Source organism: Podarcis gaigeae, assembly GCF_964106915.1.
Source record: "Podarcis gaigeae genome assembly, chromosome: 5".
Lineage (NCBI taxonomy): Eukaryota > Metazoa > Chordata > Lepidosauria > Squamata > Lacertidae > Podarcis > Podarcis gaigeae.
Genome location: NC_139681.1, coordinates 70,843,548 through 70,860,617, shown reverse-complemented (window position 1 = coordinate 70,860,617; position 17,070 = coordinate 70,843,548). Strand labels below are relative to the sequence as shown.

The 17,070-nt window shown below is 40.0% G+C and overlaps 1 protein-coding gene across 2 annotated transcripts in view; it reads left to right on the top strand.

Moving 5' to 3' along the window:
* Positions 1-231: 231 nt before the first annotated feature.
* FARSB (phenylalanyl-tRNA synthetase subunit beta) overlaps positions 232-17,070 on the top strand; it is a 29,096-nt gene continuing 12,257 nt past the window's right edge. For both annotated transcript variants that reach the window (XR_014565115.1, XM_083742109.1), the window contains exons 1-15: positions 232-383; positions 1,672-1,727; positions 2,382-2,536; positions 3,408-3,480; positions 3,990-4,105; positions 5,053-5,203; positions 6,594-6,702; positions 7,199-7,269; positions 7,775-7,836; positions 8,741-8,792; positions 9,358-9,419; positions 13,010-13,217; positions 13,617-13,697; positions 15,251-15,343; positions 16,157-16,274. Coding sequence is in view for 1 of the 2 variants with exons in the window: in XM_083742109.1 (XP_083598235.1) it covers positions 326-383; positions 1,672-1,727; positions 2,382-2,536; positions 3,408-3,480; positions 3,990-4,105; positions 5,053-5,203; positions 6,594-6,702; positions 7,199-7,269; positions 7,775-7,836; positions 8,741-8,792; positions 9,358-9,419; positions 13,010-13,217; positions 13,617-13,697; positions 15,251-15,343; positions 16,157-16,274 (1,465 nt within the window). In the remaining variant the exon portion in view is untranslated. The remainder of the gene's footprint in view (positions 384-1,671; positions 1,728-2,381; positions 2,537-3,407; positions 3,481-3,989; positions 4,106-5,052; positions 5,204-6,593; positions 6,703-7,198; positions 7,270-7,774; positions 7,837-8,740; positions 8,793-9,357; positions 9,420-13,009; positions 13,218-13,616; positions 13,698-15,250; positions 15,344-16,156; positions 16,275-17,070) is intronic.

The window sequence follows — 17,070 nt, the reverse complement described above, 5'->3', positions numbered from 1 at the left end:
AGAGCGTGTTGCTGATGCAAACGTTATTTAGTTGTCTGCATCTTGCCTGATCAAAGGTCACCCAAACAGCAGGCGAATTCCCATCTGCTGATGGAGGTGTCGCGATAATGATCTAGCCCCTCGACTATCTTCATGACAGCCCATGTATGCGCTTGGATGAGCCGGGCGAGCTGGGGGGAACCGGAGCGCCGCGGAGCGGACCAGGCACTGATTTAGACAGCGCTCGTTAAAGAAGGCCCGACCCGGCGAAAGGGCTTTGCTTGCAGGGGCGCGCTTGGCGCACGCGCAGTGAGGTGCTCTTGCCCCGTCGTCTCTTCTGCCGACCATGCCGACTGTCAGCGTGAAGCGGGATTTGCTTTTCCAAGCGCTGGGCAGGAGCTACAGTAAGTGCGGAACGGCGGGGGCCGAGGGTGGTGGTGGTGGTGGTTCTCGCGCCAGCGGGGTTCGATGCCGAGGGAATCTAGGGAGACGAGCTGGGGGAAATGTGTCCAGGATCAGGCCTTGAGAGGCTGCTGGGGGTCCCTGGCAGGGAAAGGGAAAGCAGGGAAAGGACAGGCTCCTGCAGGTCTGTCGGTTGGTGTGGGGCCTGGAGAAGGGAGAGGCTGGGTCGTGGTGGGTGGGTTGTGCGTGTGCCCCAGTCAGCTGCCCAGAGGGGCTGGGGCAACCCAGCCAGATGGGTGGGGTGTAAATTATTTATTTATTTATTTATTTATTTATTTATTTATTTATTTGCTAAGATGCCTTTAGCTTCGGGTCAGACTGAAATCGCAGGCGTGCCTCTACCTTTCGTAGAAGGAATGAAAGAGATTTGGTTCATTCATTCCACAGCCAAAGGAAGGAAGCATTGAATTCCTGGACTGGATCTGTTCCATAGCTGTCAACGTTTCCCTTTAAGGGAAATTCCCTTATTCCGAATAGGGTTCCTCTCAAGAAAAGGGAAAAGTTGACAGCTATGATCTGTTCATGCAACTGTAGGAATTGGGAAAGGCAAAAGGCGTCTTGCCCAGCCCTTGTTCTCGTAGAATCATAGAACTATAGAGCTGGAATGGTCCCTGAGGGTCATCCAGTCCAGCGCCTTGCATTGCAAGCAGGCTCAACACCAGGGGTACTTTTCCCATCTTCTTATTTTGAGGTACCAGTGGTTGAAAATCAGAGCTGTACATACTTGGAAGTAGGTCGTAGCTTCATGTGCCTTGTTTTAGATTCAGATTTGTTTATGGTAGCTGTGGGCTTTCCCATTCTATAATAGAAACTGCACAGGTAGTAAATGTAATTAGCACAATGAAGAGGGAAAGAGGTATAATATAGAGTGTGAAAAGGGCTAGATGAGGAACACAAATGGGAGGTTATATGTAGCTAATAAGCATACTTGTCAACTGGCAAGTAACCATATTGAGTAACCATATGTTAAATTACTATGCTAGGAAGCACAAAGAGAGATACCATACCAAGTTGCAAAATGATATGTATGGATTATGTATAGATACCTTCAATGTTTTAAGGTAGGAGTGGGAAGTTAGATACTTTGCAGAACTGGAGTTATTAATATACTTTCTGGCCCCTTCTGCAACCGAGCAGGTGAAATCAGTTACCCTTTACAAGGACTGAACCATTTTGACTTACTGTAAATATTAGCACATGCCAGAATTAATGAAACAAATTCCTTTCCAGCGGATGAAGAATTTGATGAACTATGCTTTGAGTTTGGATTGGAACTTGATGAAATTGTAAGTAATTATTTTTATTAACATATCTACTTGCAAAGACATTTAATTTATGGCATTTGTTGTGTAATCCATCCTACAAAACTTTATTCCTGAATATTTAGGACCCTCTTCAATGAACAGCCTACTAGTATAGTGAAACTATACTTTTAGTACTTTTTATTCCATATAATATTTCCTAAGTTCAGGCTGTAGTTGAACTTGATTATAGTAAGTTAATGACTAAAAGTTCCTCCAAATGGTGAGGTCTGAAAAACCAGTCTGTACAGTATTATTCTTTTGCTGTCAAACTTAATAGTGTGTTAATGAGTAATGACTGCAATTAGTTGTCAGTAGAATTTATAGACTTCTTTTTTTAAAAAGGTCTTTGGCTTGTCACTGTTATGTAGTTGCTTCACTATACAAATTTTGCTAAAAATATAGTTGTAACATATTTGGTATTCTGAGTAAAAGTAGTTAGGGTTGTGCTGTCAAACATTTGTATGTCTCTGGCTGGTATAGACAACCATTTCTTTTTAAAACTTCAATACAACTGTGTTTTATTAGTGATCTGCATGTTTGTATGAAAGTCGCATTAACCAAACTCATTTTATTTTTCCATATATGTATTACTGATTTCAAAACAGTTTCCTGTGAAGTATGCTTGTTTCATTTCAGACTTCTGAGAAGGAAATAATAAGCAAAGAGAAAGGTGGTGAAAAGGCTGAGGGTGCATCAGAAATCATTCTCTATAAAATTGATGTTCCTGCTAACCGATATGACCTCCTTTGCTTGGAAGGTCTCGTCAGAGGACTTCAGGTCTTTAAAGAAAGGTACCTTAGTATTTGGAGATGTTGCAAACCTGTTTTATTGGTTTACTAATAAGGGCTGAGGTAAAACACTTCCATTTGTTCTGTTCCTGAACAGCATTTGTGTAACTAGGCCGTAGATGCTGAAGTTTCTAAAGCAAATAAAGCATATCTACAGAGCACTCCAAATGCACTGCAATGCGTTAGGAAGCAAGAGTATTGACTTGCACACATACTCTTAAGTCCAACTCACACTATTTTCTAATGCTTTCAAGGAAAAGTTGAGTATTATTAGAAACTTAATGATTTTACTCTGTTGTTCTATTTGTTTTATGTAACTTGTGCTTGCATTCATTGGATATCTGTTTATATTTGAGCAACATTTTCCTGCAAAATAATGTGTTGATAGTAGCACCCATTATATCTTACACACATTTCCTCAGCCACTTATTGAATCCAGTAAGACTTACTCTCTAATCATAGAATGATAGAATTGTAGAGCTGGAAAAGACCCCAGGGGTCATCTAGTTCAATCCCCTGAAATGTAGGAATCTCAACTAAAGCATCCATGATGGATGGGCACCCAACCTCTGCACTTTAATACTTTCTAGCAAAAAAAGGTACCAACTGTTTCCAGTTGTGTTTAGATGCTTTAAAATATTGAATAACACTTAAAGTTTGGTTCTATTTATAATATTTAAGGCACAGACTGGTTCTTTTCCTATGTGCATGTGTATGCATAGCTGACTAGAAGGTGGCAGAGGGGAGTTCCGTATTTAGGAGTTGCATATGTTGTTTGGAGAGCAACATGGATCCATGGTTCAGTGCTGTTACTTTTTTTTGTATACGTGTAAAAATTGTTCTTGAATGTTAATCTCAATGCTTAATATTTTAGAATTAGGGCTCCAAGATACAAGAAGATCACACCACCTAATGGTGAAATTCAAAAGCTGACCATCACTGAAGAGGTAAATAAAACACAACTACATCTCAGCATAACACTTCAATGAATATTTGTCATAAGTGATGATGATGGGGCCTCTCTTTAGGAATTCTGAAGTCTATGCTTTATTGGATTTAAAGTAAAAATTGCTGTTAGCCGTACTAAGGCTTTTGGTCACCATGTGTGTCTTCAGGAATATATGCATGTGAGAGGACAAATTAATCTGGATGTCGTTTACTGTGAATATTGGCACAGTTTAAACCCCAAGCAAGGAGTTTGTACTGTCTCAATGAAATGTTCCCTTGATAAAAAGCAAATGTAAAGCATCCTTGAGGGATCCCAGAACTCATTCCGTGGTTCTTTGGATCCTGGTCAATCTTTTCTTGCTCCTAGGTAGAGTTTCATTCCACCCCCCAAAGTGAAAATTAATTGCAAGATACTCTGTGTTTTGGAATTGCTTTCTAGTGGCACAATAGAACCCACCCTGCTTTGTCAAATTCCCTAATCTTCGTAATGCACCCTTACACATTGCAGACTACTCAAGTCCGTCCTTATGCTGTGGCTGCAGTGCTTCGCAATATAACTCTTGACAAGAACCGCTATGATAGCCTTATTGATCTACAAGAAAAATTACATCAAAATATATGCAGGTTAGTTGGCAATAATGCATACAGTTGAACAAATTACATTGTTGTTGTTGTTTCAAATGATGAATTATCAGTCATTGGCAGCATTCACACATTGTGTAAAACCATATTTAAGCTTCACTATAATGTAAAGGCGGACACACAGCAATCTTGTGTACAGTGTGCAAATCACTGCTGCTTCACTCCTCCCTTGCCATGTTTCTGGGAGCTACATCATGGTTTGGTTTGACATTAACACCCAATCCTGAGCTCACAATTTGTTTTCCTCAAGCAAGCCAGGAGCAGTAAGCCAAGAACAAATGGTTGCTACTGCTTATGGTTTGGTCAGAGAGAGAGAAAAAAGCCATGAGCCTGGGTTCAGATACAGTGCTGCCTCACAGCAGCAAGAGTGGGGGACGAGCAACTGGATCAATCTCTTGGAAATGTTCTGGTTGAAGAAGAAGGTGGTCTTTTATGTTTTCATTATATTTTAAAGCAATTAGCTATTTTTTTAAAAAAAATCAAGGCTAATTGGAGAAGCTTCTTGGATAAATCTTTTTTTTAATGGTCTCTTTTGATATGCATATTATTGTGTAACATTGAAGGCTGTTTAAGACAGCTGGACCACTGAGCAGAAGTGATTTAATATTTCTATAAAGATTATTTATTTATTTACAACCCGCCCATCTGGCTGGGTTTCCCCAGCCACTCTGGGCGGTTCCCAACCGAATATTAAAAACACAATACAGCATTAAAAACTTCTCCAAACAGGGCTGCCTTCAGATGTCTTTTAAAAGTCAGATGGTTGCTTATTTCCTTGACATATGCTGGGAGGGCATTCCAAAGGGCAGGTGCCACTACTGAGAAAGCCCTCTGCCTGGTTCCCCTCTGTGGTATCTGTATATTTTAATGAGGAATTTCAGGAGTGGGTGGAATCTTCATTGCTAATTTGTCTTGTTTTCATTTTATAGGAAAAGATCATTGGTAGCAATTGGTACCCATGATCTTGACACAATCTCTGGCCCATTTACATACACAGCTAAGCCACCATCTGAAATTAAATTCAAACCTTTGAATCAGGACAAGGAATATAATGCTTCTGAAATCATGGATCTGTACAGGGTAGGTGACTACAAATCTATAATATGTATCTTTAGGAAAAATGTAGGTCTAGAGACACATTGTTCACAGTCTAGAACAGGGTGGTCTGCGAGGCCTTTTTTGGCAGCACTCAGCGGCATTCAAGAAAAAAAATCTTAAAGCCTTTAAAATATATTTTTGTGTCATTCATGAAAGCACATTTATTTGTGTACTAAATTTGTTTAATAAATTAACTATATTGTTACATGTGCATGTGTACACACACACACACAATATTATTTATGTATATTAATATTACATATATTGTGAGCTTTTTAATTTATGATATGGAAATTTAATCCAGTGTGTGTTGAACTACTCTTGTGGCCCACTTGGTATGAAAATTTGGACTGCCCTAATTTGGAAGATCATGCAACTAGTTCTCTGTGTACAATGAGATTTCATCCCCCCCCCTCCCCAATTAGCTCCCCATACTACATAGGAAACCAGTTTTGGAACTGATAGGGAGTTTAAGAAAAATATGACTGAAGCAAAATACATGTAAGCACGTTACATTGGTGAACCAAACATCATAATGATGCTCAATTCACATTTTTTCCTCTGGAGAAACTTAAGCATATGTTTTTTTTTGTTTTTTTTTTGTCCTAGGAATGAAACACATCTGTTAGAAGCAGCAGTGTTATGTTTTACGTTTGTTTAAATAATATCATGCTGCTACAACCGCAGGATGATACTGTGGGAATGTTCAGGGATATAGGAGAGGATATATTGTTTGATTATATCCTTATCCAACTTGTGTTAACAAGTTCCACAATTTCAGCAGAGTAACATTCCCCTCTTTAAAATTTGCAGCGGGTGCGTTTTGTTCAGGCTCGCTAAAGCCTCTATAATAACTGTTCTGGTATTTTCCCCTTATTCCCTCATAAAATATAAGGCACGACAGTCTTCTATAAAAGTATAAAAAGAGTTTACTCACATTCTGTTCACAATCAGATCCCAGAAGGCAGACTTAGCTTAGAAAAGTAAGATACACTTGGAAACTATTCCATAAGAAGACAGTCCCTTTGTCCTCTCTTGGCTGGAAGCCAAGAGGGCATCTTTGGCTAAGCAGTTGTTGCTTCTTTGATGCATGTGGTGAAAGAGAGAGAGATGGCTGCCCTGCCCTGTGGTTTTGTCATTACCTGCACAGGTGAGGCCACACCCACCTCTAGTCACATGCAGAGGAAGTCTGTCCCAGCCCAGAAGGAAACAGGAAGTTTACCTGCTGGCTGGACAATCATTCCTCCCCATGCGCAAACATGTTCACTCTAGGACTATTGTATTTGACTGCTCCTGTGTTTCACATCCCACAGATACCTTGCAGTAACTGTTTAGGAAAGAAATGTAAATATTTCTGCTTTATTTGTTTTAGACGGATAGTCATCTGAGGCATTATCTACACATTATTGAAAATGAACCCCTTTACCCAGTTATCTATGATAGGAATGGTGTTGTGCTTTCAATGCCACCGATAATTAATGGTAAGATTGTGCTTTTCTTATTTTGTGTTTATTTAGTATTGTCTATCTGCTACCTCATGACTTTCTTCTTCTGTTAGGGTCTGGTGAAGTTCATTATTTTGCTTATACCAATACAGTTATGATATTACCTCTTTGCTGAAACCTGTGTTGCATAGTAACCTTTTCTGTTTTTGAGAGCGTTTTTAATCTATTCTCACGGTCTGATTATCTCAAATCTATATTAAAAGAATAATATTAGCCCTGTTTTAAAAATGTAGAAATATGAGAAAATGAAATGTAGATTGTAAATGTAACAAAGTGTTGTTCAGAAATGTACATATTACCTCAGTATGCCTGTCAGGACCAAATTGTAACTCTAATTTCAGTGTTCAGTTGAGGTGAAGTCTTTGCTGTATGGGGGAAGAAATTGACAAGGTCTAGAAGCCTGCCCATATTTTAAATAAAAGCACTCCTGCAGCATCAAACAACTTCAAATGTCTGTATCTGTTTTTTCCAGGGGACCATACAAAAATAAGTCTTAACACCAGAAATGTGTTCATTGAATGTACAGCCACAGATCTTACCAAGGTAAATAAGCTTGATAAAGCAGCAAGGTGCTGAATAGTATAATTCTGCTGAAAGTATAATTCTGATTTGCAAAGTAAATTGGAAATGGTTCATCTTTGAAGCTGACCTAAGTTGCTAGCATACATTAATCTCTAGAAATATATATTCGGCAAAGTCCATATGAGAGTTTAGGATTGTGTTTTACAGAGTTACCAGATCCTACAATCTCATAGTTGTTGGGCTGATTGTTCCTCTGGACATTTAATTTTAGAGCGATAATCCACTTGATGCTCTCATCTGCCAGCCACAGGCATCTACTCACTTCATCTTCAGGAAAATCTGTTGACTTCAACCAATGGGATTGGGTTGGGTAACTCTTTATTGCCTCACTTTTTGGTGTTGAGGGGAACAGTTAGTTTTAAAAGGCGATACACTGCTTTAGTATCTTATTGTGAGCTAACATTGTAGTCTAGTATTTTAAATATGTACATGAAACTAAACAGTATATATATAATCTTTCTTAAAGGCGAAGATTGTCCTTGACATCCTTGTCACAATGTTCAGTGAATACTGTCAGAAGCCATTCACGTGAGTTAACCTTTTATTAAAAATATATATATATATTTTGTATTAAGTTTCTTTTCTCATAACAAATAACCAATAACATTATTAAACAAACATTTTCCAATTTTCTCCCTCCCTGTTGACTTCCCTCAACTACCATTTCTGGTTTGTTACATCAAGTGATACATTCTGCTGTTTGTATACTATAATATGTTTATTTAAATCCAGCAAACGAGACCGTTTGTTCTTCTTGTTTTTGCAAATATATTGTAAAAGGTTCCCATTCTTTTTCAAAGTCACTATTGTCCTTTTCGCGCAATTTGTCTGTTAACTTGGCTAGTTCTGCATAGTTCATCAACTTTTCTTGCCATTGTGCTTTTGATGGTACTTCTCCAGTCTTCCAGTTTTGAGGTATTAAGATTCTTGCCGCTGTTGTCACGTACATAAATAGATTCCATTTTTCTTTCAGCAATTCTTGTCCTAAAATACCTAAGAGAAAAGCTTCTGGTTTTTTAACAAATGTAATCTTAAACATTTTTTAAATTCATTATATATCATTTCCCAAAAGTTTTTAATGATTCTGCAATCCCACCACATACGATAAAATGTACCTTCCCTTCCTTACATCTATGACAGTTTTTTTGTTCTGTTCTATACATTTTTGCCAGTTTTACTGGTGTAATGTACCATCTATACATCAGTTTCATGTAATTCTCTTTCAACAATATACAATTCATAAATTTCAAATTCACTTTCCAATGTCTTATCCAGTCTTCAGATTGTATATCATGACCTAAATCCTGTGCCCATTTAATCATTACTGATTGGACTTCACATGAGTTAACCTTAGCACTTAAAACCAAAACCAAAAATGTTCATGTCTTCTGTATCCCGCATGTTGAACATTGTTTGCTTTTCCCTCCTCCAGTGTTGAAGCAGCAGAAGTAACTTACCCTAATGGGAAAAGCTACAATTTTCCAGTGAGTATTGCAGAAGTGCTGTAACCGGAGCTTTGTTTTCATAAATGCAAACTAATAAATACACATTGATGGACCCACTTTTGGAAAGCAGTCATAAGACAGGGCGTATTTTCTCTTTCCTGGCTTGCATGTCTGCTACAGAGCACTTTGGGTATCAACCCTTGTTTGTTCCCTTGCACTTCATAGAGTTCTTTTACTGGGTAATGTTCCAACTATTTCCCCAAAACTGTCCCACTTACCATCTTCAAGTGCAGTGCCAGCCCAAGACGCTTTGCTACCTGAAGTGGAGCCTAAATATTTCCCTATAAGGGTCAGTATTTTAAAATGACCTGTTGCACCAGCCTGTGTATTCTGCCACTCCCACCCATACCTTCATCCTGCCACCACAAGCAGCTTGCTTCACTCTGTCCAGGTAGGCTTTCTGGTCTTCTGCCATTCTCTGGATTGTTCTTCTGGGTGCTGAGTGGCACATAACTGCCCTGTAGGTTTTTAATTACGTATGTAGGAGAGTGATACACTTAGAGAGAAAATCGATTTCTATACTTAAAACTCCCTCTCTTTGCAGGAGCTGGCTTATCGTCGGGAAAAGATAAAGCCTGAAATACTGAATAAGAAAATTGGAATTAGGTATGCTAAATCTCTTGGCTCTCTTTGAAGGGTGCACATAGTTCCATTGACAGCATTTGTGTCACATTTTTAATGCTTGTTAGGTTTATACATTTTTAGGATCTGGTGAGAATACAGAGAGGTGCTTAAACCCTAGAGATCCATATTTTATTATGATATATAACCCACTTTTTGGATATACAGTTAAATATCAAAATATAACAAAAAAATCCAACTAAAATAAAATAGTAGCAGAATGAAAATTTGTTTGGTAGAGCCACGAATGTCGTAGATACCATTTTGTTTAAACTTCAAGTCTGTTGTACATATTAATGAACTCAGTGCATGATGCTACAGGCTAGAGAACTATCATGATGATGTTACAAAATACCACAGTGCCAACTAGTGCTCTGAATAAATGTTGCACCCACCATTCAGTAATTGTTCTCCTTGGATAGTTCTGAATGGATGTGTACTGTTGCTCCAAAGCTGTACCTTTTTATTTGTTGTTGTTGCTGCTTTATTTACATATCACCCTTTGTTAAAACAAAGGAGTGGTTGAACAACATGCATAACCTTAAAATGAGAAACACAGTCTTGATGCATCACTGAAACACAACCATACTAAACCTAGATGTTGTTGTTGTTGTTTAGTCGTGTCCGACTCTTCGTGACCCCATGGACCAGAGCACACCAAGCACTCCTGTCTTCCACTGCCTCCCACAGTTTGGTCAGACTCATGTTTGTAGCTTTGAGAACACTGTCCAACCATCTCGTCCTCTGTCGTCCCCTTCTCCTTGTGCCCTCCATCTTTCCCAACCTCAGGGTCTTTTCCAGGGAGTCTTCTCTTCTCATGAGGTGGCCAAAGTATTGGAGCCTCAGCTTCACGATCTGTCCTTCCAGTGAACACTCAGGGCTAATTTCCTTAAGAATGGATGCATTTGATCTTCTTGCAGTCCATGGGACTCTCAAGAGTCTCCTCCAGCACCATAATTCAAAAGCATCAATTCTTCGGCGATCAGCCTTCTTTATGGTCCAGCTCTCACTTCCATACATCACTACCGGGAAAACCATGGCTTTAACTATACGGACTTTTGTTGGCAAGGTGGTGTCTCTGCTTTTTAAGATGCTGTCTAAGTTTGCCATCACCTTTCTCCCAAGGAGCAGGCCCAAACCTATATAGCATCCCGTAAAAACATTCTAAGGTGCCATGTACCATATCATGATATTCCAAAGGAGTTGCCATGTGTCATGTTAGTGGAACTCATTTGGGGACAGAAATGCAAGGTATAGTTTTCCTCATCGGGAGGAGCAAAGACAAACACTTGACAATGAAGTCAAGTATGGACCCATCCTGTCGGAATCAGGGGGTCAAAAGGCCAGCTGGCTCAGCCCCAGCTGGAGCATCTCCCCTCAGCCTTGCCGATGCGGAGATTCATTGACCTCTGCTCCGATGTACATCAGTGACTCAAGCTTGCAGACTTGAGCACACTTTACGCAGTGTGAACTGCGCAACAGAAGAGGCTTGAGGCTGTAGGCACATACTAAACTACGCATTTATTATACATAAATCAGGACAAAGAAAACATGGTATCTCTCCTTGCTGTCTTCTCAGAGAGAGACTAAAAACAAAAGCAATACAGAGCGGAAGTTCCGCTCACACAAGCAACATGTGACAGGTAAAAAACCCATGTCTGCAGCAATAGGTGGAATGGAATCCCAACACATCCAACATTCTCTACTTGTATTACTGTTCCACTGAAATACTTCTTTAGCTATAGCATTGCTACCAGGAAATCTATCACTCAGTAGTGGCTCTATTTGTGGAAGGCTTTCCCCACCCTGGCACCTTCATTATACACCTTCAGGTGCCAGGCAAAAACGTTTCTCTTCAACCAGGCCTTTGGCTGATTAACATCCTATATCCTTTTAAATGTGTTTGTGGAAGGAGGTGAGGAAGCAGGGGTATTCGTTTGTGGGGGTGGGTTTGTTCTTGTTTCTATTATGTATTTTGTATTTTTATATTGTATTTTTATGTTGTGAACTACCCTGAGATCTATGGATGAAGGGCAATATTCAAATTAAATAAACAAATTAAAGGTCAATCATCTCCCATATGTCAGTGCTTGGATTCAGGGGCACATGATCTCATCCAGCCATGCCGCACCTGAAATCTTAATCTGTACAACAGGAGCTGGGAATTGGATCTGGCTATTGGGCCATGTCCTTCCTTCCCATTTCATTTGCAGGTCAAATTAGTCAACCACCTGGTGTTGCAAGGAGTCCGTCACTGCACTTTGAAGTCCTGCTGATCAGCTGGTTGATAGTACTGAGCAGGGCTCTTGGCAGATCCCTTTAAAGACTGTCTATGGAGCTCCCCGTGGGATTCCAGGGAGCTTGAAGTTGCCACCAAGATCTGCTTTGTTCTGGGATCAGCTGCACTGCTGTGTTCCCCTGACTCACAGTGAGAGCAAACCTCTCTTATTAATGCATAATCGGGAAAACACTTTAAGGCTCTTGGTTTGGATTGGCAGCTGGCATCAGATGTGGGTTTGGTTTGGGGGAAATGGCCTTATGGGCAAAATTGGGACCCATGCTAAGGTGTATGTCTCTGTTCTACTGAACTTCTAAAACCTTTTTGCTCCTGCGACGGCTCTCTTCCATTTTGATGACAGTGCCACGAAATTTTGAGCTGTTGGAAATACTTAGGTGTCCAGTTCTAAGGTACTTGGGAGATTGGAGATATTATGTTGTTTTGTATCACAACATTGGTTTAGATATGGAGGGGACAACCATGTTGCCATTTGAGCCTTTAGTCATCAGATGCCGTGTGCCTTTATTGCCCTTTATTCCTGGGGCTGATGGGAGCTGTTGTCCAAAATCAATGAGAAGACACCAGGATAGGGAACACTCATTAATTGTATCCAAATATGTGCTATCTGTCGCAAAGCAGCCTATTCCTATTTTAGGCTGGTTGACCATCTGTCAGGGACATTGAAGTTGCATAGTACCTTTCAACACTGAAAGTACTGTACAACACCATAATTATACACTGCTGCACTGCACCATACAACCCCTAATCTCTTGCCCTCAAGAAGTAAAAAGAAAATATATACCAGATAATATAATTCTAGCAGGAGCTTCAGTCAGGAACAGGCACTAGTCATCTTTTACTTAGGCTTCACTTTATTGGATGAAACCAGTCTGCTTGAGATCTGGGACATTTTAATTACTTCACACTTTCTCTTGGGTGCAACTTTTCAAACTCCTATTTGTGTACTTCCTCTCATAAGTGTGAGAGGATAAATGTTGGTGCAGGTTGAGGGGGTAACAATATTTGCTTGAAATGCCAATGCGGGTGTTTGAAAATTATAAGCCAGGTTTTTTATTTTTATTTTTTAAAGAAAATTTAAAGGTCTTAAGGACTTGTTCAACACCAAGTATCATAAGGTTTGATATTGTGCAGCAAAATACTACTATTTTATCTCCTGGATTGATTTGTGAGTCTTGGCATTTTTGTTAGCTTGATCACTGTGGAAATGAAAGGCAGTGGCTTCAGAATGAAACCATGTGATATTTTCCTTTAAAAATTACTCTTGCTTATGTTTTAGTGAGACTCCATCAAACCTTGCAAAGCTGCTCACCAGGATGTGTTTGAAGTCACACGTCATAGCGAATGGGAACAATATAGAGGTTGAAATCCCTCCTACCAGAGCTGACATTATCCATGCATGTGATATCATAGAAGACGCAGCAATAGCGTATGGCTATAATAACATTCAGATGACTATTCCGAAAACATACACCATAGCTAATCAAGTAAGATTGCACCCTTAAGTAAACAGTCTGTATTGTCAGTTTAAAGGCTAGAAGTATGCCAGAAGGGTTCTTAGAAGAAAACTGTGCCTAAGAATTAAAACAATATTCTGTCATGTCTTCTAGCAATGGGAGTTTACTGTAGCAGGGATACAAAACAGATGCCCAACTGATCTGAGAAACTCCAAAGACCTGCAGTGGATGGGCTTGGGGAGGGGGAGAGCAACGTTTAAACCTGGAGGCCATATTAAATCTCTAACTGGGAACTGCATTTCCTCAGTCAAGGCCAGATGTAGCTGTTTGGGATCACCTTTTTTGAAAAGCCGTTTTCGCAGTCATCTCCATGATTTTATGATATTCGTCGAGCTGAAAGATGAAAAAATTATTTTCTGTTCCCTCTAGCTTCCTCTCAATAAGCTCACAGAACTTCTGAGACAAGATTTGGCAGCGGCAGGCTTTACTGAAGTGCTCACTTTTTCTCTGGTGCGTGTTAAAGAACTATTTAAGACTGCTATAATCTCATTGAGGATTCAGGCAGCAGCAGTGGTATATGATCATTTTGTCAGGCTCCGATTTGCTAGTGTTTCAGTGTAAACAAATTTCACAACAGTGAAAAAGGAATAGTTGCTCTGGTTTTTTGAGTTCTAAGACCCTGCCTGACTTGCCTTAGCCTTCTTAGCCTGCCTCTCTTTCATATCTGCCTGAGCTTATCAGCAGAATGAAGAGAGAAAATGAAGAATAAAGAGCCTTCATTTTTGGAAGGTTGTGGCCAGGAAGAGAGCAAGCTGGCTACGGCACAAGGATGTTAAGAGTGGTTGCAGAACTGAGGCCCTGTTGGAAACATCTTTTCTGGAGGGGCAGTAAGTTATGCTGGTCCTGTCCTTCTACATCAAAGAGAGTGGAGCTTGACTGATAGATCTGCTAATACCTGCTCCTCAGGCCCAGTCCAATAATGTCTGGAGGGCCATGCGTTCCACACCCCAGTCTTACAGAGACCATCTTGCCAGCTCTTAAAACAGCTGCAATGTCCATTTTTAGGCACAGTTCACTGTTAAATATGTTAACTACTGAAACTGTAAGCAACTTGAGACCTGGCTTTCTGAAGGATCAGCCTTTGTCCTAAAAATCTGTCCAAAGCTATATATTCTTCATCAGAGATTCTCCTTTGAGTTCTGCCACTATTTGAGGGGAAGTAGTTGGTGACCCAAGGGAGGACTTGGTGTGCTGCATTTGGCATGCTTTGTCAGTGAAGCTCACTGGGCAAGAAGTTAGATGAATTTCTGGTTCCAGGCAAATGCTGCTTCTATTTTTCCAGTATCTTGAATAACTAGTTCCCCGGCTAAGGGAGCTGGGCATGTTTAGCCTGGAGAAGAGGAGGTTAAGGGGTGATATGATAGCCATGTTCAAATATATAAAAGGATGACACATAGAGGAGGGAGAAAGGTTGTTTTCTGCTGCTCCAGAGAAGCGGACACGGAGCAATGGATCCAAACTGCAAGAAAGAAAATTCCACCTAAACATTAGGAAGAACTTCTTGACAGTAAGAGCTGTTTGACAGTGGAATTTGCTGCCAAGGAGTGTGGTGGAGTCTCCTTCTTTGGAGGTCTTTAAGCAGAGGCTTGACAACCATATGTCAGGAGTGCTCTGATGGTGTTTCCTGCTTGGCAGGGGGTTGGACTCGATGGCCCTTGTGGTCTCTTCCAACTCTATGATTCTAGTTTCCATTGTTGTTTTATGGTTTGGCTGGATTATATTCAGATTACTTGTGTTTTTAAGATTGCACCGTCTCAGGAGCTTATGCCGGAAAATGGCTAACAAATGTATTAAATTAATAGATAACATAACTAGTGTTTAAATTCAACACTACATGTTCAAATTTAAAAAGTTAAACACAGACCTGCTCAGTTAGATTTAGTGTTGCCAGCCTTCATATCCTGACCATTCCTAGATATTTATTTTTTGCTATTAGTAATTTTTGAAATTGAGTTATATTTAACTTGGTTGGGTTTAAATTAATTTGTTTCTTTTCATATCAGTGTTCCCAAGAAGACATTGCTAATAAACTGGGAGTTGACATCTCTACAACGAAAGCTGTGCATATAGCAAATCCCAAAACAGCAGAATTTCAGGTGAGGATTATAAAGTGAGTTTTAGGCTAGAATACAAAACTGCTTGTTGCCTGTAACTCTAAATGAGTTATGGCCAATGAAAAACTTTGATTTACTGTGGCATATAAGTATGAAATATGTCAATCAGAAGCCATTCAGAGGCCATGTTTTATAGCTTGCATTGTTTATGGTCAGTCCTGAGTATCTTTTGCAATATTTAATTTCAGTCTTGTATTCTCCAGTTTAATAGTATTGCTTTTTTTCACAGACACTTTGTTTTAGATAATTACTACATAGACAGTCCTGCAAATGTTGGTCTGTGTTGGCAGATTGTAAGTGGCTGGGAATTGCTGAAGTGTAGGGGAGAAATAAGGGAGAAATAAATATATTTTCTATTAATGCTGATACTTGACTCTTGTGTATGTTGCGACATCTTGCTCTCAGTTGGAGATGTTCTTACCCATGGGTAGGCAAACTAAGGCGCTGGGGCCAGATCCGGCCCAATCGCCTTCTTAATCCGGTCCTCAGACGGTCCAGGAATCAGCGTGTTTTTACATGAGTAGAATGTGTCCTTTTATTTAAAATGCATCTCTGGGTTACTTGTGGGGCCTGCCTGGTGTTTTTAACATGAGTAGAATGTGTGCTTTTATTTAAAATGCATCTCTGGGTTATTTGTGGGGCACAGGAATTCGTTCACCCCCCAAAAAAATATACTCCAGCCCCCCACAAGGTCTGAGGGACAGTGGACCGGCCCCCTGCTGAAAAAGTTTGCTGACCCTTGTTCTTACCTATAGAGACATGTTTAATATGTAAAGTTCCGTATGTGCCCTACAGGTGGCGCGCACTACTCTCTTGCCTGGTCTTCTGAAAACTATTGCCGCTAACAGGAAAATGCCTTTACCTCTGAAACTCTTTGAAATCTCTGACATTGTAGTGAAAGATTCCACCACAGGTAAGCTAATCTCAGTAAATGCTAATGTCTTCAGAAATCAAGGGCATGATTGAGTCCCATCCTGAGCGTACTGCCCACATGTGATAGATCTCCTGTTTTCCCTCTGCCATGGGTTCATACATGGGTGTGCTCAGCCAGTGCATCGGGGGAATGAGATGTACCATATCCCTGTTCAGCCTTTCCCCTCCGCTTGCTACAGCATAGAGGTATGCATTGGAAGGCATGAATAGAGTTGCCATGGCCTGTTGCACTAGCCGAGTGCTCTCATGCATCCACATAGGTGCAGAAGGAGAAGCAGGGCTCTGTTGAATGTCGGGAAATCCCCTTGCAGGTGGCCACTGTGCTTTTGTGCTAGACTGATCATACCTCAGTTTTGAAATGCTTTCAGCATATACTTATTCAGTGGGTAAAGTTGATGTTTATACAATAGCTCTCTGTTTTAATTGAAATGTCTCTCTTCTAAATTGATATTTTAAATCACGCGTCCTTTTACCTATTCTATCTGCCATGTTTCAGGAGCCCTATGTAGAACTTTCCAATTAGATCATTCATGGGTCTTAACTAATCATTTGGAGACCTTGTATAACAACATGGTAAAAAAAAAAAAATGTACATCACCCAAATGCAAGTGTCCTATGAAATTTTGTTGCTAGAGGGCAGCGTTTACCAATTTTATTTCTCATTGTGTTTTTTGGCTCGCAAATTGTATTAAACAGGTTTTTCAGACAGTGCTTTGAAGTCACTACAATACATATGAAATTTATGTTAATATATTTGGCTGGTCCATTTTTTAAAA